The 26,536-nt window shown below is 32.6% G+C and overlaps 1 protein-coding gene across 3 annotated transcripts in view; it reads left to right on the top strand.

Annotated features, from left to right (window-relative positions):
* Positions 1-7,706: 7,706 nt before the first annotated feature.
* The window catches only part of LOC127704975 (protein lin-9 homolog), a 35,598-nt gene continuing 16,768 nt past the window's right edge, over positions 7,707-26,536 (top strand). For all 3 annotated transcript variants that reach the window (XM_052209220.1, XM_052209219.1, XM_052209218.1), the window contains exons 1-6: positions 7,707-7,732; positions 13,671-13,705; positions 17,328-17,429; positions 18,469-18,599; positions 20,524-20,649; positions 26,106-26,263. In XM_052209220.1, coding sequence (XP_052065180.1) covers positions 7,714-7,732; positions 13,671-13,705; positions 17,328-17,429; positions 18,469-18,599; positions 20,524-20,649; positions 26,106-26,263 — 571 coding nt within the window. In that variant the 5' untranslated portion in view covers positions 7,707-7,713. The remainder of the gene's footprint in view (positions 7,733-13,670; positions 13,706-17,327; positions 17,430-18,468; positions 18,600-20,523; positions 20,650-26,105; positions 26,264-26,536) is intronic.

Raw genomic sequence — 26,536 nt, 5'->3', positions numbered from 1 at the left:
TAAATGTGTTTATTTCCGATGCAAAAACCCTATGAGTGAATCAATATTAATACCAAAATATGCAATCCGTAATGACCTGACAACAGTATCGTAACTATATCCCTTCCGAATAAGTATGTTTAAAGGTTTGGTTAGCTTTTGATGTGAATGCCGACATTTTTGTGCTTTGTAAAGACTATTACCATAAAATATTGGATGTGAAATACCCCAACATATAAGATGTCTGCATGTTGATTTATATTTACGAATGATGTCCTTGTACCGATGATAAAATTTAGTAAATGTTTTGACTAATTTGTAATATCGAAAACCCTGGTGTAATAATTTTTCAGTAATACAGAGATTTCTTTCGTTGAAATCAAATACGTTGTTACATACACGAGCGAATCGAACAAGTTGAGATATATAAACACCATAAGATGGTGACAAGGGAACGTCACCATATAAAAATGGATAATTAACAATAGGAAATGAAAAATCATCTCTTTTATTATAAATTTTGGTATTAAGCTTCCCGTGAAAGATAAAAATATCAAGATCCAGGAAAGGGCAGTGTTCATTGTTAGTATTAGCTTTATTTAAAGTCAGTTCGGCAGGATAAATCTCTTTAGTGTACATACTGAAGTCGTCATTATTGAGAGACAATATATCATCTAAATATTTAAAAGTGTTATCAAATTTTTTAATCAGATGTTGTTTCGATGGGTCTTTGCTGATTTTAGTCATAAATTGTAACTCATAACAATACAGAAACAGGTCCGCAATAAGTGGTGCACAGTTAGTTCCCATGGGAATTCCGATAACCTGACGATATACGGAATCTCCATAGCGAACAAAAATGTTATCTAGTAAATATTCAAGTTCATTTATGGTATCGAAGCAGGTCCAATTGACATAGTTCTTTTGTTTGTTGTTACTGAAAAATGACCTAAAAGAGTTCGAACATATATATTCGCATTCCGACTTTTTAAATGCCCATTTAATCAGGTGTGTGCATTTTTTCTTAATAAGATTATGAGGCAAAGTGGTATATAGGGTAGAAAAATCAAAACTTTGAACAGATTCAAAATCATCAATATAAGCATGCAATTTATCAAGTACTTCCAACGAATTTTTGACACTCCAAAAGTAATTAATTCCACTATTTTCAAAGGGCTTATGGTAACAATTTATTACCAGGTTTTTGATTGTACCAAGTGTACTAGTAAGTAGAATAGATGGTTTAGTAGTGGAACAATGGCTTGAAGACGAAATAAATCTATTTGTGCAGCTTCGGAAGCCAGTACATAGTTGGAACTTTCATTGTATTTGGTTCTGCTTGTAAAGAGGTAGCTAAAAGATAATGTTTGTTACAGATGTCATTTTCCGAAAATGGACTCAGTTGGAATGTTGGTGAATTCGTGATTTCCTTTTTTAGAACCTCAATGTAAAATTTACGTCAAACAATAATGATATTGTTAGCAGCCTAATCAGCCGGGACAAAAACAAATTCCTTGGCGAGTTCTTTTAGCTTATGTTTGATACGAGAAATTGGGCTATAATGGTTGTTGTTAGGAGTAAAATGTTCTTTAAAATGTTGAATACGTATATCAACTATGTTCATTATCGAATTAAAAAAAGAATCTAATGATTTCTTGTCAGCTTTTCTCGTTTTATTCCTTTAGAGCAGTAAGTACGGAGTGAGTCGTGGATGATGTTACGACACTCATTCCAATTAATAATTGACGGGGGACGATATTTATGTCCTTTACTGAGGAATGATTTCAACTCTCGGTCACGAACGATGTTAAGGTCTCCTGTTATAACATAGGAACTGGGGCCATAAATGTATTCGGAATTACTGCAATTTCATGACGTAGGTGTATTGTCACTGAAATTAACGTCTTTACACACTTCGCTGTAATTAAACACATATTTCCGGGTAGATTTTTTGTAAAACATAACAAATAAGAGGGAGTTCAGTATTATCAAAATAGCCAGGAATTTGTTCTTTAACAGAATGATCATTAAAAATACCGGCAATATATACAAAATCAAAAACCTTTATTGACATATTTGATTTTAATAAAATGTTTTTTGGGATCTACAGAATCTACATTAAACTTTCTCTCAGTCAACACTGAAATGTGTCTTCTATTGTGACAGCACTGTATAATATCAAAATAAAACGTATGTGCATACGATTGGTATTGACAAGACGGGTGTATTATCAGCTAAGAATTAGTGCTTGCTACCATTGCAGTTTGTTGCTAGTTGCACTCCAACTAGTATTTTAACTAAGTAAAAAAAGTATAAAGTTGTCACTATCACCAGGTAACGTCCACACAACACACAAAAAAAAACAAACATAGTTTAAATAAATCCCTCTATTGTAGAACAAAAAGGTGTGCCGGGTACTGTATTGGTTTTTTTTAGACTTGACGTTTATTATATGTGTTTTTATCTGTTTCGTTTTCTGTCAGGTCAAGTATGAGCATGTTGTGTTTTTGCCTAATCAATGCATACAGGTTCTGCTTACCCTTCCGGAGCTCCTGAGATAACCCCCAGTTGTAGTTGGGTTCATCCGTTTGCTTGATCCTGTCATAATTCTACAGAATGTTGTTTGTTTACGGTGGGAGAAAAGGTTGGTTGGTCATGCATTTTCTTTTGATGTTGCAGGTCATTAGACTTGACAAATTTCTTGATAATCATGGTCAAATATGGAGTAAAAAGGAGGCGGTAGATACCACGAGGACATTCAAAACTCAAGTCATGGCAAAATGTGAAAGATCACGAAAAGACAAACAAGTTCACAAAGCACTACATAGAAAACTAAAGACTGAGATACACGAACCTCAGTACAACTGGTGGTTATCTCAGGGGCTCAGGAAAGTTACAAGCAGATCCCGTTTCAATCGTAGGTATGCATTGATTATGCAAAATAGTTTTTAACTTTTTCGACGGTTATAATTCTGTTGTTTCCTTCGTCTAGTTTTTTCATATTTCCGTATATCTTACGATCAATTTTTATCATAAGATTTTTTGTGAAAAGAGCCCTCTGGTGCTATCGGATTTTTATGTTGAGAAATTGTCTTGAGGCTTAAAAAATGCTGTTGGTTTTCATGTGCTTCTACCATTTTAGCGATCCATTTCTTTAATCCTTGTTCTTTCTTTTGTATGTAGTGCTGTCTTTGTTGTGATTTGTGATGTATGTGATTGGAGCTAACGTAGAGTGTTCAATGGCTTAATTCTGTTGCTTTCTTTGTGTTCAGACGCCGATTGCTTTCTGAAACTGTATTCGGACTATTGCATGGTGCAGAAATTTTGACTCTGAAATTTAGTTTGTTTGCATAGTGGCTGTGAAGACACACAAATGATTGGTATGACTGGCGATGCTCAGGAGTCAAAGTGGTGTTGTATAAAGATTGATAACTGGAGTAGTTATTACGCTGATAATTGGTTGATAGTGGTTGATAGTTTTGTATTTCGACTTACGGTTATCCATTGTATACTTCTCCACGTTTGTTGTAGTTGGATGGATGCATACAAATATTCAGTTGAAAGGTTTTGGCAGGTCTGTTGTAGTCCATATTTGAATTACTTGGCTGATAAACATTATGATGATTAAATGTCCATGTTGTTGTGGAGTACTAGTATTCAAGCTTGAATATGTTGGTACTTGACTTTGTGGTGGATGTGCCTGGTTATGATAACATGTAGCTACCTGGCATATTAATACCAATAGGACGAACCGGTGTGGGATCTCATTGTATAGTTAACATAGTGAGCTGCAGTTTGCCTCGCAAGTTGAGTGGCTATTAACGTCTGTCAACACTGTTGATGCACATATGTGGAATAAGCTGGTTTGAATTTCTAACGATTATTCGTAGCCATTCGTAATGCTATGTTGGATCTGACAGTTATAATTTGAAAAGTACTGCTGTTTTCTTGTCTTGTATCACGCAGGGTTCGGTTGTATTGTAATTTTTCTCTATAGTTGCGTCTCCACGTCAAGTTCCTTGTACATGTACTAATAATGCCCCCAATATTAAAACAAAAATGTAAACGCAACATTCAAAGAAAAATAACTCGAGTAATTATCTTTTTTATTAAATTTGTTCCATTGATATTATGTCAAAAGTAATTAGGAGAAATCCGTTCGCGTCATAAATGTGTCCTTTTGTGCCATTTAAAAAAGGGAGTTCACGCCTCCTGGGCTAACTGGACCGATAGTTTAAACAGGTGGAGTTAAAGTCATTAACATATATAGCACATTTTGATTAACACATTTTATTTACATGTAGTCAGACAAATATCATATTTAAGGCTGGAATTTATAACTCTTGACACAAACATAATCTCTATACTACTGAGTTCTCCTCTCGTATACTTCTGATACTTTTGAACAATTGACTTTACATTTTAAAATATTGTCCAAAAATACAAACATGCATGGATGGGTGGAATGAATAAAACAGTTGTAGTACTTATGAAATGCTTCTGGTTTTTAATTACTGCTTCTAGCGTTGGGTGGAATTTTAGACATTTATTTGAAAAATAATATTTGGCGAAAATGGTACATCTCAAAAATAACATGGGTAGTTCAGTTTAGTTTAGTTTAGACATATTTTATTTGCATAAACACAAATTGGGTGAGACACAAGTCAAACAGACTTATGAAGTCTTTTCCATTTAACATATTTAACAATACAATATATAAGAGCATGCATACATTACATATTATTTCATCATTTGTATAAATTGGACAGAAAAAATAAGTGGCACAAAAGAAGAAGAAGAAAAAATAGAACACAAAAAACAACATGGAAATAAATTAATAAAAACAAAAACAAAAACAAAACAACAAGAAAAACAAAAACAAAAAACAAAAAACAAAAACATAAAGAACAAAAATAAAATACAAAAAAAAACTGAACTTAGATGATGATGTGTGTGTGATCATGTTTTACTATCTAAACAATAAGGAATCTATTCGACCCTCTAACATATTCAAACACATGTTAAGGAAAACATTTTCTGAGTGTAATGCAGAACAGTTGTGTATCATTACAGAATATGTTGATAGTACCTCAGTTGTGCATACTATTATGTCTAAAATGTTGAACAGTGGCAATGCAATTTACAGTCAGAGAAAGCTTTATCTGGTAAAGGTGGAAACAAACTTCGAACATATAGTTTATTTAAGAACAGTTATGAAACAGAAACTTATTGTAAAATTCCAATGCCATTTTCGCAAAGGAATTCTTTTGACAAATTTCGTTGTGGTGTAGCACCAGTAAGAATCGAAAAGGGGAGATTTGAAAAATTACTTTTAGAAGATCGAGTCTGTGATAATTGTAAGGATATTTTAGAAGATGAAGCCTATGTTATTTTATCGTGTCCTTTATATGACGATTTTAGAAAAAAAATATTTGATGAAGCAATACATTTAAATAGTGATTTTATGTTTTTTGATGATAAACAGAAATTAATGTTTTTATTTACAGATATTAATTTGATTCGTAGCTGTGCCAAAGCCTGTTGTCTTATTTTAGATAGACGTAGAAATGTTTTATACTGTAAATAATGTTCTTATAAATATGTTTTATAATAGACGAATTTTCTATAATGTTTTTGATGTTATAGTCTCTTATAATTCTGTACAGAATGGCTCTCTTTTTATATCTTTATATTTTTACACTAAATGTAATGTTGTATTATATATAATTGAGAGATGAGACTTTAATAAAGTATTGAATTGAATTGAATTGTTAAAGATATTTTCATTTTTCTCCTGGGGTTAAAAGTTCTATATCAAATGGACAATTATTTTGTAGCCAGGTAAGATTTTCTAAAAGTTTACATCGTTATAAGAGCTTGGATCAATTTATTCACGGTTTATACACAAATAAATCTAAGAAATTTTGAACTGTTCAAAGAATTAAAATCTAATTAAATATTATAGCTGAAAACACTAGGTCTAACACTTTTCGTCCGGGCATACTCTTGTCATAAGCAGAATAATTCGGAACGATTTGCCTACTGCCTACTACAACACATACCACTTCTTAACAGACTTGTATCAATAAAAATTTTCATATGCTAGAGAAATCCGATATTTTCATAAATAGCATACTATACTGCACATCCTTGTGTACATTTATAGTAAACAAGGCATATTTTAGTGTCAACGTTAACCATTTAATAAGAATAGAAAGGAAAATACGAAAAACAAATTACAATTACAATGATCAATAAAATATACATCCTGCTTTCTGCTTGTTGTGAGTTTTAAAAATTGCTATCTAACCTCATCGCGTATGCCTTTGTTCTAAATTATTATGCATGTGCTTATCTTTGAAGCGTTTTTGCATAATATATATATATAGCTAGTTTCACTAATATGCAATAACTAAAAGCCGTGACATAGGAATTTGCGTACAGAAGATCTTTTAGGCTATAATATGATTAACTATTTACTGTGCAAATATAGACAATTTCTTTTAAGAAATGATGAAAATAGCTAACCCTATCTACTAATAATATGTGCCCAATATGGATCTTTTAAACTTATATTCCGTTGCTTTTATATGTGAATGGCGAATTTAAATTCTTAACCACTTTCAAGTTATTTAAGCAGTTCTTAGATTTACCAGAGTCATATAATACAGTTATATTATTTTTCCATCATGTGCCTCTAATCTTATTAAGCTTGACATTGCTTTTAACACCCGATGAATATGAGTGCTACGTGTATGAAATATGTACATTACTGTAATTAATCATTTATGTGCCAATGATGATTTCTATTGTACATATTAACTTTGGATTAGTCAGAGACATATATAGTATATGTCTCTGGATTAAATTAATGTGCATATGTTAATTTTAATCCGTTTGCGATAAATTTTAAAATACAGTCCGCTGTGTGTGCTCCAACGTTGAAGGGATTTACCGTTAAGCGGAAGATTTGCCAACTCTTTATAACATTTACTCACTATACTTACTTGTAAACATGTATCTGCCAGCCGAGTCCCTGTGGTTGTGTCGCGTTGATGAAGGCGAAGGGCCGACGAAATTTTCTGTGTATTACCGACGATTGATAGAGTCTTACTTTAAAAGTGTTTTACCACCGAGCGAAAAATATATTATATGTCTCTGGTTTCACCTATTGGAAATTCACCTATTATTTCAAATAAAAACACATTTTTTTTAAAACATTTTCGAACACTAATTTGAGGTCCTATTCATGTTGATGAAATTTTTAATGTTAAACTCATAAATGTGTACAGTTTTTAAGCTTATTATGAAATATTTTTATGACATGTCATTACTAGAAAAATCATTATTTGTATACAAGTGTTAATTTTTCCTATATATATCCATGTGATTTTTTTCGTGCAGGAATTCATATTTGTCTTTAAACAGTCATTTCCCTTAAAATACGAATTCTTAATATATTTCATAATTATTGCAAGTATTTTATGAAGAAAAAAATCATTGAATTCGGACAAGAAATAGGTTGAATAGAATTTGTATTAAACATGTGTTTTTGTATGAAATAATACGGTAATTTTCGATAGGTAAGAAATGTCTCAGGATAGGTGAAACGAGAGACATATAATATACACATGTGTATATATGTCTGTGGTGAAACAACTACAGTGTGTCTTTTTTCGCGGGAAATTTGAGTTAGATCCCCTTTTTAAATTCAAAAAGAGGCGCGACACAAACATGGCGGATGATTCAGAAAGTGAGTTTAAAATGGAACAAAGTTTAAATTAGTTTAAGCAAATGTCACAACTAAAACAACTAAATCATGCACATATAAATGTCAACGTTCATGATAATCTCAAAATCAATTCAGAGGATACAAATAGATACTTATAAAATCTGAACAAGAAAATCATACCAATTATAGGCAATTTTTTTTCCACAACATAAAACTGTAAAAATGTTTTATTTACGTCCAAAACACCAGATGGGTCTTCTCATTAAATGACACGGAGTTTATATTTATGGTATTTGTTTTGGTAAATTTTCACAAGCATGGAGTTGTATAGCTGCCGTAATGAAAGATTTTTGGGGGCCATAGCTTGGACTGTTACACCTTATCGCTATTTGGGAATCTGTGACACTTGAACTATTGACGTCACATAACAATCGTGTTTCCTTTGTGGCATCAGACATTTTTTACAGGAGCCTTTGAGGTGTCCAGCAATGCCTATGGCGGACAAATAGCATAATTTAGGTGTATTTCCCGTAAAATTTCGACTGTACAAGAGAAAATGTCTGACACGTATCTTATTGTACAGAGTTCGCAAAAACTTATTTTGACCCGTCGGTCATGGGACCTACAAAGCATGATTATTTGTCAGTCCTACAAAATTTTAGCCAGTCCTACAAAATCTGTCAATTTTATCCTGAAATTAAATTAATTACATATTTTATCGAAAAATAACTTTATTAATATTAGTTTTATTCTTCGCATCCACAGGCAAATTAACAATGAAGGACCAGTTCAGGTCTTCTGATTGTTCTTATTTAAAGTCATATTCACTATTCATTTCATCATCTGAATCACTTTCTCGGCTGTTACAGTATTTGTTTGCTCCATTGTAGGGTTCAATCGCCGATTGTTTGCCAGGGATGGCTCTATGAACAAATTTAGTAGGCCACGTGTAGATAGCCGCTTTGGTTTGTTTATAATAAATCCTTAAACCAGTACCGGAAATTGGCAGTGGGTACATCTGATAACCGATGTAAACACTTATTGGAAACAGTTGCGGTACATCTAATAACCGATGTAAAAAAGTGCCGAAATATGCACTACAACGGCCGTTTTAACATCGGTCATCGGGACCGGCACTAGACTTCAAAATACTGGTCCGAGCCTCATTTTGACCGACAGGACCGACCATTTTCAAGAACTCTGATTGTATAATCGACGGAGTATGAAGTATAGTAAAACACAGTGAAATCAGTCCGCATCTGTGGTTAAATCGGCACTCGCTATACTCAATTCGGCACCTAGTCAAGTAAAAGATAAATATATTTTGTTTGTGTATTTTCTTTGGGCAACTATATATATATTCAAGGTATTGAATATTTATTATGCATGTTTTAACCAGTTGATATTGATGACAGGGACTCATATAAAGCTTGCCCTTTTATTGCTTCTTATTTTTTTTCATGATTAAACAATCATGACAATAGCTTGGGTAAAGGCTTCATTGTTTGTTATTTAGGTTTTTGAGGAAAAAACACCAATAACTACCAGTATAGAGTTAAAACAACAAATGTTAATTATTTAATTGATATAAGTTATTAATTAATTAATTGAAAAAAAACAAATCAAATCAAAACATCAGTCATACATGTAGGAGTTTTAAAAAAACTTCAAACAATTTACTTCTTAATAACAAGATTATTGTTAACAATGTACTGAACAAAATAAAATCCAACCCAATTTTTTTTAAAGCAATTGCTTTTATGCCATCGCGTATGGCCATCTTTGTGACGCAAATCAGAGACTCCGCCCAGATCAAGCCATAGTATTTTGTTAAACAGGCTCCTGGTCTGTCATTCTTAAACACCTATGTATGTTTTCTAATGCAATACATAGCTTGAAACTTTTGAAAAACGTTAGTGGATTTAAGAGGTTTCAGCATATGTTCTTGTAGATGTATTTTTGTATTAAGGGGGACAACTGTTTGGCTATCAAAAAACATAGAAGTCCGTTTGAAAAAAAGTGCATTTTTGTACCTGCGATTCCGTTCTCCTTTCGTACGACGTTTCAACAAAATATCGAATCATTTCAGTTGTTGATTTAGTATTGAAAATTTTACTGAATTATCTCTTATTAAATACGGTTTTATATGTTTAATTGGTGTTTCTCTAAGAAAGAGGTCAGGTGCTCTTGTTCATTCATAAAATTATCGTTCATTCATAAATTTATCGTAAAATCAAAATCACTACACAGGTTATACGTAGTGTCAAATGATTACCTGTAATCTAAAAATAGACAAACTTAACTGACCTATTTTGTTGATTTGTTTGCGCAAATAATTTAGCGGAACGAAACCCTTGTTAAAAACACATAACAATAAGTTCGTTTTCCTTTTTTGTCATATAACTCCGTAAGATTTATCGATCACCTTACTAATGAAATGGACCCGTCAAAACGTGATAGATGCCAAGTCCAGATGAGGAGATATTTACAATTTGGAATTTTCTAGTTTCATAGATTGAAAAAAAGTACGTCCTTTTGGATATCATAATCAAAACTGGGTATGCATGACAAATGATGGAACGATTATCCTCGTCTTTCCAGTGGACGAGTCTACTACGTGTGTTGACACTCGACGGTCCACCGTGTTTGCAATTTTATTTCACATGTTTTCGAAATATTGAAGATCATTTTTCGCAATGTTTCCTGAAAATTGATAATTATCAAAGCAACGAAGAGCTGTTTGTTCTTGTTCGTATAATGACGTTTATTGTCATGTTTGTCTGTGATGACCCCCCTTTTCGGGATTGCATGAGAATTATAGTTATCTCATACTGCATGAGGATGACACATATCAACTGAGCAATAATGTTTTGGACTTAGTTTTAAGAAATGCAGACAAAGTAACATTATGAAAATATTTTTAGTAAGCTGAAATATATATTTATTTTTTACATGTTTATGTCTTATAATATATTTTATTTCTTTCCCGTTATTATTGTCCAGTTACAAACACTACCAGGGGATAATTTCTTTTTGAGTTATACGTTTCAGCACATGTAAATTTGACCCCAACTTTAGCCTGGTAAACGTGTTGTCTCCTTGTGAAATATAAAACATATCAAAAATGACTTTCTGCTAAAGTCTTTTATTGATATAAAGTTAAAACCTTCTTACTTCTCACTAGACAACACTCCTGTCAGGTTTAATTCTTATATACATGTAATGTATATGGGGATGAAAAAGTCCCCAAAACATTAACATGGCAGCAATTGCTTTTACAGCCTTTAAGGCTTTGATTCTAAATAATTAAAAAGCAGAAAACAGATGCAAAATATTATTTGGTGCTGAACTGACCAACTAAATGCCGAAATTACTTTGAAATAGGTGCATATTTGATCAGATGCTGATTTGACTTTTTCTATAGGTGTCGATTTAACTTGTACCCTCTGACCAACAGAGAGGATTGAGTGTAACCTGATAAAACTGTTGACACTATTTCCTAGATTTAAAGTTTATTATTTTTCTAGCCATATTTTGTCAGTTGCTTACTGCAGGTTGACAGTTTCCTCAGGCAACTCTGGTTTCCTCTAAATATAAATCTTACCAGATTTTGAATGACTGAATAAAGCATTAATTAATGTTTTTAATGAAATCCATTTGAAACTATAATACAAGACACTAAGAAATAATATGAAGAGAAGACACAATTATAAGGAATGGATGTATGGGGGAGGGGGAAAGCACATTAATAAAAAAAAAAAATGCATGGGCTACTACACATATTTTCCAAATCAAAACTTAAAAGTTAAAGAAAAATGAATTCAAATGTTATTCAAATAAAAAGTGCCTTTCCCTCCCAGTGATCTGGAAAGGTTTTTTCTCTATGGGCCCAGGGCCCCCAAAAAATAAATTTAATGGGCCATGTTGTCAAATGAGTGGGCCATTCGTTTACAATAAAATAAAAATAAAAAAAGTGTATATTTCACTGTACTTACAAGTATGATTCTAATTAATATCATGGATATTGTTCCTGTAATTTTGTAATTTCAATTTCAATGAATATACAATAACTTCTTCCAAACCGGGCAATATTTACGATAACCTTTATTTACAATGTTAAAACTGGTACCGTTCCCTTGTTCATGTTCATGTTTTTTTTTTACATTAAATTTGGGTCTTCGTCGATACCATATGATACTTATTCCAGACGTTCTGTATTAGAGGACGTTTCTGGCATTTCCTCTGCACTTGTATTATTATTACTTCATCACGATGACAAGAATAACAGTAGAGAGCAATGTTAATTGATAAGACACAACAACAACTGTTACAATTCGCTGAAGGCATGTTTACAAAATGTCAAAACAAGCCAAAGACCAAAAAAATTGACAAGGACAGTTAAGCCCCTTTTATGGAGACAAATACTATGCTATTCATAAAAAGGCTTTTGGATTTTTCAATCGAAATAATAGCAAGCTCACTTAAAAGATTATAATTAGAGAAGAATTCTCGCCTTTACTAGCCAATTTTCCACAGTTGTGTACTCACACATGGCGGCACGAAATACGATCGGAAATCCATTTGTCGATATCTCAACGTTTCAAAACGAAGTGAAAAATATCATGCGCCACGCGGGCGCTTACATTTGTCACTCTATGCGCCATTTCTGGTTGATAAGCGCAAGGCGCACGTCCTTCCCGATCACTGCCCTCCCCACACAATCAATTCTGGAATAGCCCACTTATGACAAATTAAAATGAAGAATAAGAGGTCAAAATCTACTCAGAACAGCCCAGTTACGGTAATACCACCTCCTGCAATCTTAGATTTTCTAAATTTTCGAGCTCATCCCCTCCTACTTTTATTTTTCTTCCTCTTATTCAAAAACTTATTGAGAACACTGATTTAACAAAGTTAAGCTAATTTAATCAGTAAATTTAAACAATGTATTTACATAGAAATAAATACATTTAGCAAGGAGATCTAACAAATAGTCTGTTAATGCGTGTGGAATGCACAGTTTTCCCTTAAGGGATCATTATTATTCTGTCAGCTGTGCCATTTGTGCGTGTAGTTATTATTGTAAAAATTATAGTGTCGCGGCAGCTAAAACGGCCTAGGGAGATCACTGGATGGCCAAATTCTGTTACAAAATAATTCCTTGAAATGACAAAAGTAAAATAATTCAAACTAGTAAACTAGTAAACTAATGTCCTGATTTATGTACAAAACAATAAACAAAAAGCAAATATGATATACAGCAACAAACGACAACCACTGAATAATATGTTTGCCCAGTAAGTCTGCATTATTTAATGAGTTTTGATGAAAAATGAAATAACAGATAAGTAACATACATGTTTATAAAGAATAAGAATATTTATTGTTCCAATTAAGGGCCCTTGATGGGCATCATGACATTTATGCACACAAAACAATATGCTTTGATTTTGAAAAAAAAAAGAGAAAAAATAAGTTAACATTGAAATGAAATATTAAATGTTCATATAGTTATAAAGCTACATATATTTCGTCATCTTATGTACATTTTATTCCTGGCAGGACTAGAACCATAAAATCATTACAATGATCATTGTTTTTATGTTTGTTAATTTATGTGCCTCGTCTAACATCTAGACATTTAATAACATGATTCCTTAATATTTTTGGACAGACAAATTTTCATTAGTAAATAAATAACAAAACAAATTTTGCATCATTTGAGAGATCTGAAAAGTTATGACAAATATTGTTTATCTTCTTGAAGAATATTTCTCTATTATCATTGTATGCTGGACCACTAATGATAAAATGTTGTTCATCTTCAACCAAATTTGCATATTTGCACAATACACATAAATGATTACACCTAACAGCAACAATGTATCTACATTTTAATCATTTCATGGCAGTATTTACAAATTTTAATTACATTATGTAAATATGATTTATTTTACAGATAGAGGAAATACATACAGATCTCCGATGAAAAGGGTAGGTTTTATACAGTGTACACATGAATATCTTGTAGGCATGGTCAGAGGTTGGGCTTTAAGGTCAGAGATGCAAACAGTTTTTTTTTCTGTCAGACATTGGGGCCTACAGGGTAGCAAGTTTTGTCAGACCCATCAATTTTTTGCCAGACCTACATTTTTTTATATCAGCTTTTTATACAGTAAGAGAACGAAGATAGGATGTCTTTACAGTGACAGCTGCTTTGGTGGATTGTTTTTAGAAAATATCTAAAATTCAATTGAGTTCTTTTATTTAATAATTACAACAATATATTTTTAATTTTTTTTATTGTGTACCACTGAACTGCAGACTAGGGCCATTCTCCATTTTTTTTGACAGTTCTCTAAGATTTTTAATTGATTACAACTTTCTCAGGAAAGTGAGGACTGAAAAGTCAATTCAGTTTTAAATTCCCCTCTTTAAAGTTCCCAGTTACAACTCTCATCACAGCAATACATGTACTTACAAAAAATCAATCAGATTGATATAAGTTGTGTGCAGCTTGTTTCCAGATCTTACTTTTTGTTATCCTTGTATATTTTGATGTATTTGTAAATTGAATGAACAAATATGTTTAAACTTCAAAAAGCAACATTTGAAAATTTTATAATTTTTTTACCATTATGTTGGTACACAAAATTTTGTTTTAATGGAAGACTACTTTTCATATAATAAATGTCACATTTTAAGTGTTCAGATACATTAACTTTTATTTTGGTGGATAATTACTCATCAATTGAGGTGCTCCTTTATTGGAAGAAGATTTGCAATACAGTTACAGAAAGAATGAAAACTGCCGTTTCTCTCCCCAATCTCATGTATCCCCATTGTTTACCTCGAAAGTTGACCTACAAATCATTGATGTTTGAATCATCTAAAGCAAACACACTAACTTTAATTAATAAATTTTCAACAAGGCAAATTTCAATTCCCCACTAATAGGTTAGCACCAAAAATGCTAAATCTTTCTAAAATCTTAGAGAACTGTCTGCCGGTCATTAGGTCTTGCACAAAAGCCCAATTTGCCAGACCTGCTCAATTTCTGCCCCCTCGGGCCGACAGGTCCGACGATTAGTTGCATCTCTGTAAGGTAATGCTATACTCTGACATAATTTGTTTTTGAAAAAGGATCAAGAAAAAGACTGCAAATTTTATTGAGATAATGTCATGTGAGCAGTGACTAATCAAGTTATACTGGACTAAATCAAACTCACAGTTGGCACTTAAAAACTTTTTAACTCACTAGTCCTTTGGGCTAGTAAGACACAAGTATTTACAACTCAGAAAATTATTTTACTAGTCCCAAGACTGCTTTTTAAAAGCTGACTTTCCTGCAGGAAAGGAAAAAGTATTTTTATGCCCCTGTCGCAACGGAGGGGCATTACATGTAATTGTCACTCTTATCAGTCTTTATGTCCCATAATTAGTTTCCATTCTCTAACTTTAGGTTGCCTCAACCAAATGTTCTGACACTTATACACAAAGCTTATTACCACAAAACAAAGATCAAGTTTGAATTTGGGTGGCGTCACTTTTACCATCTTGAGTTATGAAGCCCCTTTATAAATATGGAAAAATTGCTGATTTTTTTGTTTCCGTTCTCTAACTTTAGTTAGCCTCATTCAAATGTTATGAAACTTATACACAATGCTTATTACCACAAAAATGAGATCACCTTTTGAATTTGGGTGGCGTCACTTTTACCTTTCTTGAGTTATGCCCCTTTACAAATGGAAAAAATTTGAATTTTTAGTTTCCGTTCTCTATCTTTAATTTGCCTCAACCAAAAGTTTTAAATTTTATACACAATGCTTATTGCCATACAACACAGATCAAGGTCGAATTTGGGTTGTGTCACTTGTACAGTTCTCTAGTTATGTCCCTTTATAATGTTATATGGAAGCAGGGGGGGGGGGGGGGGGGGGGGCTGAATTTTTCGTTTCCGTTCTCTTACTAAGTTTGCCTCGACCAACTGTTTTGAAACTTATACACAATGCTTATTACCCCAAAACGCAGATTAAGTTTGAATTTTATAATGTTTTATGCAAGCGGGGGCATCAACTGTGTCCCGTGGACACATTCTCCATTTATTTTATTATCTCTTGCCAATTTAAAGAATGTTCATACATATGTCAGAAAATGAAATATGTATGCATAAACAGTGAATAAAAAATGCATGTCAAATTGTTAAGATAGTGCAAAAATGAATGTACGAAACAGCATACAGGGCCAACCCCATGAAAAAGCAAAAGATATCTAGAGAAGCTCTTCAACTGCCCAGAGTCTAGAACAGATGTGAATGAAATTAGCAGAGAATTGCAAAGATCTGTCATCAATATCAAATTTCTTAAATGACTAAAAGCATTCAGATGTTACAAAAGATAACCACTTACTAGCTTTCTAACTTAGGATAGGCACATGGACATACAATGAGTGACATATATATGGCAGGATTAATCTTTTTAAGCCCCTGCCGCAGTGGAGGGAGCATTAAGTGTTAACCTTGTACGTCTGTCCAGTCTTCCCAAAAATAGTTTTGTTCTCTAACTATATTTTGCCTCAACCAAATGTTATAAAACTTATACACAATGCTTATTACCACAAAACACAGATCAAGTTTGAATTTGAGTGGCAACACTTTTACCGTTCTAGAGTTATACCCTTTTACAAATGGAAAAATTGCTGAATTTTTCATTTCTGTTCTCTAACTTAAGTTTGCCTCAACCAAATGTTATGAAACTTATACACAATGCTTATTACCACAAAACTAAGATCAAGATTGAATTTGGGTGGCGTCACTTATATTGTTCTTGAGTAATGTCCCTTTATAACGTTATATGCATGCTGGGGCATCATCATCTGTGTCCCATGGACAAATTCTCCATTTTTTTTTATGCCCCTGCCACAGCGGAGGGAGCATTAAGTGTTACCCTTGTACGTCTGTACGTCCGTCCTGAAATTGGTTTCCGTTCTCAAATTTTAGTTTGCCTCAGCCAAATATAATGAAACTTTAATATACACAATACCTAATACCACAAAGCACAAATCAAGTTCGAATTTGGGTGGCGTCACTTTTACCATTCTAGAGTTATGCCCCTGTACAAATAGAAAAATTGCTGAATTTTTCATTTCTGTTCGCTAACTTAATTTTGCCTCAAATAATTGTTATGAAACTCAAGTTTGAATTTGGGTGGCATCACTTATACCGTTCTTGAGTTATGTCCCTTTAAAACGTTAATGCAAACGGGGGCATCATCTGTGTCCCATGGACACATGAGTTCTCCATTTATTTAAGATCTCCCTCTATATCTCTTTTAATCTCAATCAGTGGAATAGCAAAAAGATAGGGTAAAAAAATCAGTGAGGCACTCTACTCTATAATACTGGTTTCAATAGATAAACAATTAAGTAAGCTGTCGTTTAGGTAAAGGTCCTCTAGATCTTCAATATATGACAAGTTAATCAGAGTTAGCTATTTATAGGTCAAAGATGATAAGTAATTTTTCATGCTAACAGATGTAAAGATTTCATCACTGTTGGTGTTTAAAGGTTATAGTAATGTTACAAGTAAGTAAAATGTGTGTATATTTTCTATTTCTAGACATCAAGGATCAGGAAAAAGAATCAAAGATTTTACAATGATGATGAAGACACAACATACTCGCCTGCCAAATCACCACGGAAACAACCCAGAACTATAGCTGTGAGTATATTATTTACTGTAATAGGCCTCGTATAGTGCGCACTGGTACACTGTCCTCACCCCCCTTCTCGCCACGAGAATTCAGGCAAAAAAACTTTTTGTAACTGTTCGAATACGTCTAATAAAACCCTGGTAATTTCAAACCGTGGATGATCGTTTGCGGTATTTTCCAGGAAGAACCAGTTTTCGATCATCAAATAGAAGTTAAAAATGCTTGTAAATGATTCTAGAACACTTCACGAGTGTTAGAATAAGTCAAAATCACACAAAAAATAAATAATTGAGGAACTTGTGTATGTTGAAACGGGAAGTACGAATAGCAGGTGTAAATGAAAATAAATAAGATGAGAGTGTATAGAAAATTTGTACTTAATAGATATCACTAGAATACGACTTTGAAAGTAAAACAGTTTCATCCTTAGGTAAAATGATGTTTAACATATCTATCACATTAATGTTTGAAGGATCTTAAGCTAAAACAAAACACATGCATCAGTATGAAACACCATAACAGAACAAATAACTGATTACGTTTTGTAGTTTATACATCGTTATGCATAAGCTGGTTTCCTGCTGACTTCTACACTTTTTGTTCCGTTAAATTCAAGCGGATTACAGTTTACTTTATGCAATGCAGTGAAAAGAAAAGAGAAATTTGTAGCGAAGCATTTAATTTTGAATTTTACCAGTTTATATTTGATATTGAATAAAAATTGCATATTGATATGGATTAGGTGAATTTTTCTCTTATTCTTGCTTATAGAACTATTTAATCCGCACCCCTGTCTGGCATGTTCAATTTTGGAGAATAAAACCATGGACTATACAAGCCTGAATTCGGTGGTCAGATTTAAATCTCCTCTTCTCATATTCATGCAGAATATCATTAATGAAGTAAATGTTTGTCATTTATTACATACAAAAATACAACATTATATGTAAGAATAAACAAATTTAAACTTTTGATACTTGTCAGAGTATTTTTTAGTGAAAATGGATTTCCTCAAAAATTTTATTTATTTTGAAATATTTTTTACAGGCTAAAAGTGGTTTGAGTACAGCAGATAGAAAAGTAGCACAGTCAATTGGTGTCAGACTCAGAAACTTCCTTAAATTACCTAAGGCACACAAATGGGTGTGTTATGAATGGTTTTATTCTAATCTTGACATGTAAGTTTTAAATATTGGTATTTTAAAAAAAAAAAGAAGATATCAGGTACAGGTCATTGAGACAGTAACCTAATGACAAGACACAAAATGTGCCTTAAAATACAAACTTGATATATTGCTAAACATGTCAGTTGTGAGAAAAAAGGCCTACCAACAATAGGAGGAAATCTTTTGACAAAAATCCTGTCATCATTAACAGCAAAAATATCCTCAAAAAAGTAGAAAGTGTGTTCAAGATTTTTTTGTAAATAAAACAAATAATGCCAGAAAGTGAATCTTCCTCTTAATAGTGTTGAAAATCCTCGCGACTGTGAAAATTTTATTGCTTTTAATTTAAAGAAATTATTTTTAATACTTCTATAGATGGATCCAGAACATTTGGTTGTCCGGAATTGATTTAAAGTCTAGGTCAATTACACGTTTTAAGTTCGGGTTTTCTTACCTTTCCGTCAAGCGTTCATCGGACCGTTTAATGATAAAGCACATGGAGATTGTTTAGTTACAGGTATCTATGAAGTCATCGAGGAGCACCTTACGGTGTTGTCTTCTGTCAATATTAATACAAATAACAAACAAAAAAGTTTAATAGTAAACTGTGTATACAGATTCAGGCAGAGTTGCACATGGAATTATATCTTCGATGTCAGATATCATGGATGATGATGCAGCGGATATTCATAAAACCGACACGATAACCATTTCTGTCTCAAACAAAATGGGTATAGAATGTTTTGAGCCTGACTTTAGGGAACCAATATCAGTGGTTAAACAATTTGACAGCAGCCTGAAGTATTACCATATTTCCTATAAATCGTTGTGAAGACGACAAAGATGAAACACTCCTATGTGACTTCATGGATACCTGTAAACACACCAGTACGGAAATGTTAATGGATAGACAATGCCAAATCAATAAGAAGCCACCCAAACTACACACAGAAAATGAATGGTTTACTTGAAAAAATAAATATACTTTCACTTAGTATATTAAATCTATCTTCACTTGCAATGAGTATGCTCCTTTAGGATAAGGGGGGTTGCCCCACTAATTGCAATTATTCTCTCTTTTACGATATTAGATATACCCAAACTGTGTGAATTGAATTGAAACATGTCCTTAGGAGCTGTGCTGCCAAATTTTTTTATGCAGTCAAAACATTTCAGCATTTACTTTTAAAGGGGTGCTATGAATTCCCCCACGAAGTCTAAGAATTATTTGGTTTCAATGAAGCCTGGCATCAACATATCTTTCAAAATATAACCTTATTACATGTATAATTAAATATTGTTAGAAATTTGAAAACAGTCAGATGATTATATAATTTTTTTTAAGTTGCCTTTTTTGTTCAATTGAGGAAGATTCAATGGTTGATTTTTTTTATTGAGGACACTCATAGACAAGAATCTGGGCAGGTGTTTATAAAGCTTCAATATCTACATTCTTCTGATGAAAATACTTTACTCATGAAAGCATTCTAGTCAAGAAGCATATTTGTCATGGAATATATTTCTTTAAAATAATTCTAGTCATTCCTTGTTTATAAGTGTTCCAGTATTTAATAATACCATATTTTTATGTCTTATATTAAATAATGACACTATGTTATAGTTTCAGTTTGATTTAAAAGTTTTTAATCTGAAAATGCCTGTTCATTTCATATTGGTTTTCAGTGTTTGTTGTTTTAAAATGTTTTTTCTCCATGAGAAACTTGGTTTGTGTAACTGCTTGTTTAAACCTTATTTTGGTTGATAGAATAAAATATTTTTCCTACCTACCGACCCTTTAGTCTGAATGTACAGTCGGAAAACTGCAAACAAACATATTTTTAAGGTTGGCCTGAGTCAAATTATCAATTGACAATAACAGATACTTCCAGACTTGTATATCTTGCACAGTTTAATGCTCTTATTCTTTCATTTGTAGACCATTGTTTCTGGCAGAGAATGACTTCTGTATTTGTTTAAAGGAAACATTTCCACAATTAAAAAGCCACAAAATGAAGAGAGTGGAATGGTGTAAGATCAGAAGACTTATGGGAAAACCAAGAAGGTAACCATTTTTGTCTCGCCTTGACAAAGTCAAAAAGCGAGACATAGGTATGCTGTTTCCGGCAGATTATTTGGCCCTGCCCCCTCAGTCATGGTCTATTGACTTTGAAACTTTTGCTTTGTTTACATGTATTAGTTTGTGATTAGGTCGGTTTATGGGGAACCACTAGTGGTAGGTCAATGATATTTGGTATGCTATTGTATAAGCATTGGCATATCTTATTTCTATGGAGATTTTGTGCCCCGCCCCCTCAGTCATGGTCTATTGACTTTGAAACTTCTGCTTAGTTTACATGTATTAGTTTGTGATTAGATCAGTTTAAGATGAACCACTAATGTTAAGTCAATGATAATTGGTATTTGCAAGTCTCATTTTCATGGAGATTATATAGCCCCACCCCCTCATCATGGTTCATTGACTTTTAAATGTTTACATAGTTTACAAGTTAATGTTTGTGTTTAGATTTGTTTAACATGAACGACTTTTGATAAGTCAATGGTATTTGGTATGCAGTTGTATTAGCATTCACACATCTCATTTCCATGGAGATTGGTTAGCCATGTACCTTCAGTCATGGTTCATTGACTTTGAATATTTGCATAACTTACATTAAAGTATTGCTATTTTAATTTTAACATTTGCATTATCAAAATAACAAAAAGGGGAGACATATTACTGTTTTACAGCTTATTTTGTCCAAAAGCTAATGTTTTCTTAAATGATGGTATCTGGCCCTTTCTGTTCTTATGATTGGAAACCTTGCACATTATCTTTCATTGATAATTAAGGAATGTTTCGTTAGATCACATCTATTGGCATAATTGATGTGTAACTTAAACTACTGTCCAGAACAAAACTGCATTTAATAAATATCTGCTTGTGTTGATGACTGCACTACTCCTTATCAGAGTGTTCATATGTATGTTCTATCTTTTAGTATGGCGTATATTTTTTAACAGCTTCAATTATAAACACGAACATATAAATGTTGATGGGAATCATTTGAATTGTAAAATGATATGATTTTATATGTATAGATCTATGCTTACATGTATATAACTAATGCTATTGCAGCTTATGGTATTGTATGATGATATATTTATTAAGATATGTAATTGAACTATTTTTCATTGCTAATTCAGTATTATAAGTATTATAAGTAACTTGTTAAGTAACTTGTTAAGGGCATACGATACAGGGGAGGTAATGACGTCGCTAAGGCCGCAATTAAAAATATCTTTGTTTCCCCTTACCCTACCCACCATTTTGGAAGTGGGTAGGTAGGTAGGCTTCTTTTTTTTTTTTTTTTTAGAGAAAATCCCTGAAATATATCTAACACACAGGAAAACACAGAAAAACAACAAATTGAACTTTATTGATACTAAAACAACATACTGTATAACGTAATATGCATGACTAGAAGACCTTACAATTTCAGACTAGAAAATGTTTGTAAATATCAATGTCTTTGTGACTTAGAGTAGACCACATATAAATTGAGACACGGTTCTATATTTTTCTTATAGTTTTATTAATTCAATTGAAAATATAAAACCCCAATGAGACTGCTACCTAGTCAGAGTTCGCGAAAACTTATTTCGACCCGTCGGTCATGGGACCGACAAAGCATGATTATTTGTCAGTCCTACAAAATTTTAGCCAGTCCTACAAAATCTGTCAATTTTATCTTGAAATAAAATTAATAACATATTTTATTGAAAAATAACTTTATTAATATTAGTTTGATTCTTCGCACCCACAGGCAAATTAACAATGAAGGACCAGTTCAGGTCTTCTGATTGTTCTTATTTAAAGTCATCTTCACTATCCATTTCATCATCTGAATCGCTTTCTCAGCTGTTACAGTATTTGTTTGCTCCATTGAAGGGTTCAATGGCCGATTGTTTGCCAGGGATGGCTCTATGAACAAATTTAGTAGGCCACGTGTAAATCGCCGCTTCGGTTTGTTTATAATAAATCCGTAAACTAGTACTAGAAATTGGCAGCGGGTACATCTGATAACCGATGTAAACACTTATTGGAAACAGTTGCGGTACATCTAATAACCGATGTAAAAAAGTGCCGAAATATGCACTACAACGGCCGTTTTTACATCGGTCATCGGAACCGGCACTAGCCTTCAAAATACTGGTCCGAGCTTCATTTTGACCGATAGGACCGACAGGACCGACCATTTTCGCGAACTCTGCCTAGTAACATTCGATGCAAAAAATATGTACACTTGTTTTTCATTTAAGGAAATACTAGAAGCCACAAACCGTGATCCAAGCGAGTATGACTACGCCTATTAAGGCTTATTCTAGAAAACTATGAATTTATTTTTAACAATAAACTTTACCATGAAACCTTGGGCGTGTCTATGTGCGGATCAGTATTCGCTGAGTTAGCAGACCTTACAATGTTTGTTAATTCTTGAACACATTTTACAACGCTTTCAACACACAGAAACAAAATGATAATGATAGTTGAAGTTCACCTACGAATTTTCCTGTAATGAAACAATATTCTTTGACACTGTCATAATTATACAAAGGAGAAAGATCCTTTAAAGATTCTTATGATACAAGACATTAAAACCAATATCAAACCAACTGAAACATATCAATATCTGCACAGACACTGCTCACACCCAAAAAGTGTTTTCATTGAAAGGATTTATCAAGGGTGAAGTATTGAGGTATCTCAGAAACACAAGCAGCAAAACTGATCTTAAAAAACAGTAAGAAGCTCATACGAGGATATCAAATATCTGAAATCAACGATTTTTTTTATCAAACACAAAATACAGAAAGGGAAAACTTGCTAACACCTCGCCCAGCGAAATGGGAGCAACCGCTAGTAATGTTAACAAAATTCAACCCATCTATACAGAAACTAAAAATATAATAATGAAACACTGGCATCTTATTTCACAAAACCCTGAATGTGTGACCATATTTAATCATCAGCCCATTATAGCTTATAAAAGACATAAGAACTTACAAGAACTTTTATCAAAGCATTAGCTGGTATAGTCATCTCGACTTTTCACAACACAATATGATACTGAGCTCGAAAAAAATCAAGTACTATTTTATCCAAAGACAACTAGTGTATGGTCCAATATCACATACGAAATGAAACAAAATAGCATAAATAGCACGCCAATATACAACTTATTGAGTCAACCACTGATAAAGGCGAACTCAGGGATTTACCACAAACACGGCAGAAACACCAGGCCTAACATTTAAGCTCAAGGGTGAGCTCGGATGCGCAATCGTAACTACTAGGCTACGCATTTTGTTATTGGAGGCGTAGCTAGAATGGAAGAGTAGTTAAGATTGCTCGGATGCATTTATTTAAAACATTATTCCATTCCAATTTCAGTATCCTTGCATACGTTGTTTACCCTTTGCTGCAAACACACGGGCGACAATGATTTCGCGGAATGTTGAAAATACGGACTATTCAAGGAAACGAAATTAAAAAAACGAACTTTTGAGCGAAACGAGAGAAAAAAAACAACATGATTTTTGAAAAAAATTATTTCAGTCGGCGGATTTTTAGAGGGTCGGTCGGGTAAGGGGAAACAAACTTAATTTTAATTTTGGCCTAACATAATATGTTATTTTTCGCGACGTCAAACTGCGACATATCATCAAAAGATGCTTTTTTCAAGGGATTTTAACCATTAGCTTGAAAACAAGTACATGGACCCCTCATTTGATACTGTATGAAGATTATTTGTTTCAATTTTTATGAAAAAATCACTGATGAATTTTTTAAAAATTAGATAATTATTCAGCAAAAAACATTGTTTTTAGCTATGTGAGCTTATGCCATCACGTGGTGTCCGTCGTCTGTCGTTGTAAACTATTTCAAAAATCTTCTCCTCTGAAACTACTGGGCCAAATACCTTCAAACTTTAACAAAATGTTCCTTAGGGTATCTTGTTTATAAATTGTATCCGAAGTTTTGATCCATCGACAAACATGGCCGCCATGGCTAAAAATAGAACATAGGAGTCAAATGCAGTTTTTGGCTAATATCTCAAAAACGAAAGCTTCTAGAGCAAATCTGACATGGGGTAAAATTGTTCAATTGGTCAAGACCTATCAGCTCTGAAATTTTCAGACGAATCGAACAACCCATTGTTGGGTTGCTGCCACCGAATTGGTAGTTTTAACAAAATTTTGCAGTTTTTTGTTATTATTTTGAATATTATTATAGATATATATAAACTGTAAGCAGCAATAATGTTCAGCAAAGTAAGATCTACAAAAAAGTTAATATGACCATAATTATCAATTGACCCCTTAAGGAGTTATTGCCCTTTAAAGACAATTTTACACAATTTGTTCATCAAGTTTGCTAACATTTAAAAATCTTCTCCTCTGAAACTACTGGGCCAATTACCTTCAAACTTTAACTAAATGTTCCTTGGGGTATCTTGTTTATAAATTGTATCCGAAGTTTGTATCCATCGACAAACATGGCCGCCATGGCTAAAAATAGAACATAAGGGTCAAATGCAGTTTTTGGCTTATATCTCAAAAACTAAATCTTTTAGAGCAAATGTGACATGGGGTAAAATTGTTTAATTGGTCAAGATCTATAGGCCCTGAAATTTTCAGACGAATCGAACAACCCATTGTTGGGTTGCTGCCACCGAATTGGTAGTTTTAACAAATTTTGCAGTTTTTTGTTATTATTTTGAATATTATTATAGATATATATAAACTGTAAGCAGCAATAATGTTCAGCAAAGTAAGATCTACAAAAAAAGTTATATGACCATAATTGTCAATTGACCCCTAAAGGAGTTATTGCCCTTTAAAGACAATTTTACACAATTTGTTCATCAAGTTTGCTAACATTTAAAATTCTTCTGCTCTGAAATACAGGTGAGCGATTCAGGCTCTTGAGAGCCTCTTGTTTACTATAATCATAAAAAAATTAATAAAAATGAATTATTTTCAAAGAATTGTTACACATATTTAGAGCACACTTTTGTAAAGAAGATATTTCAAATTGTTTTACAAAAATCCGCATGTGTTTATCTTTTGAAAAAGAAAAGTTAAGTATGTCTCTAAAGGATAGAAATGTCCAAGAAATCGAAATTTTAAGTAAATCTCTGAATTTTTGACCCCATGCATGAAGGTATATTTTTTATTACATATTTGAATTAACTAAGTCAATAAAAACTTGTATGCAAATTTTTGTAAAAAAAATCACAGTGGGATCAAAACTGTATCGTATGCCCTTATAAGACTGGTTGCAGACACTATTGATTCAGCAGTTTTGAAAGACACAATTATAAAACCATTAATTGCTGGATTGACTTGTACATAAGGAAAAAAAGCACACAAAGAGAATGTGAAAGAGCTTTTAAATTTATGTTTGTCATATAATTAAATCTAGAAGATTTTGAAATAATCTATGTCTACTTTCAGATGTTCTCCAGCTTTTTTCGATGAAGAAAGAAATGCTTTAGAAACAAGAAGAAATAAGATAAGATTATTACAACAAAGAAAATTATCAGAACTCAGTAATTTTAAGGACCTTCCCAATGAAATCCCAATGCATTTAGTAATCGGTACAAAAGTTACAGGTAAAATGTTTATATATATTTATTGTTCTGACATTTTCCCCTTATAGGAGCTTATTTTCATTTTAAAATTTTTTCAAGTAATAAATGCTCATTTTACACTTTCGTTGAACAAGAAATTTTACTTTCACAATAAAAAAAAATGAGCGAAAACATTTTTGGCATTATATCCAACTTCTTTGCATTTAATTAGGCTTTTGTGATATGATATATCCCTTAAATGAGTGTTGCAAGATAAAATTTGTATTGAGTATAATGTAGTCTATATGATTCTGC

The sequence above is a fragment of the Mytilus californianus genome, unplaced genomic scaffold, assembly GCF_021869535.1.
Source record: "Mytilus californianus isolate M0D057914Y unplaced genomic scaffold, xbMytCali1.0.p SCAF_6, whole genome shotgun sequence".
NCBI classification, from domain to species: Eukaryota; Metazoa; Mollusca; class Bivalvia; order Mytilida; family Mytilidae; genus Mytilus; species Mytilus californianus.
The sequence above is the reverse complement of the archived record's forward strand: the minus strand, read 5'-3'. Positions and strand labels throughout refer to the sequence as shown.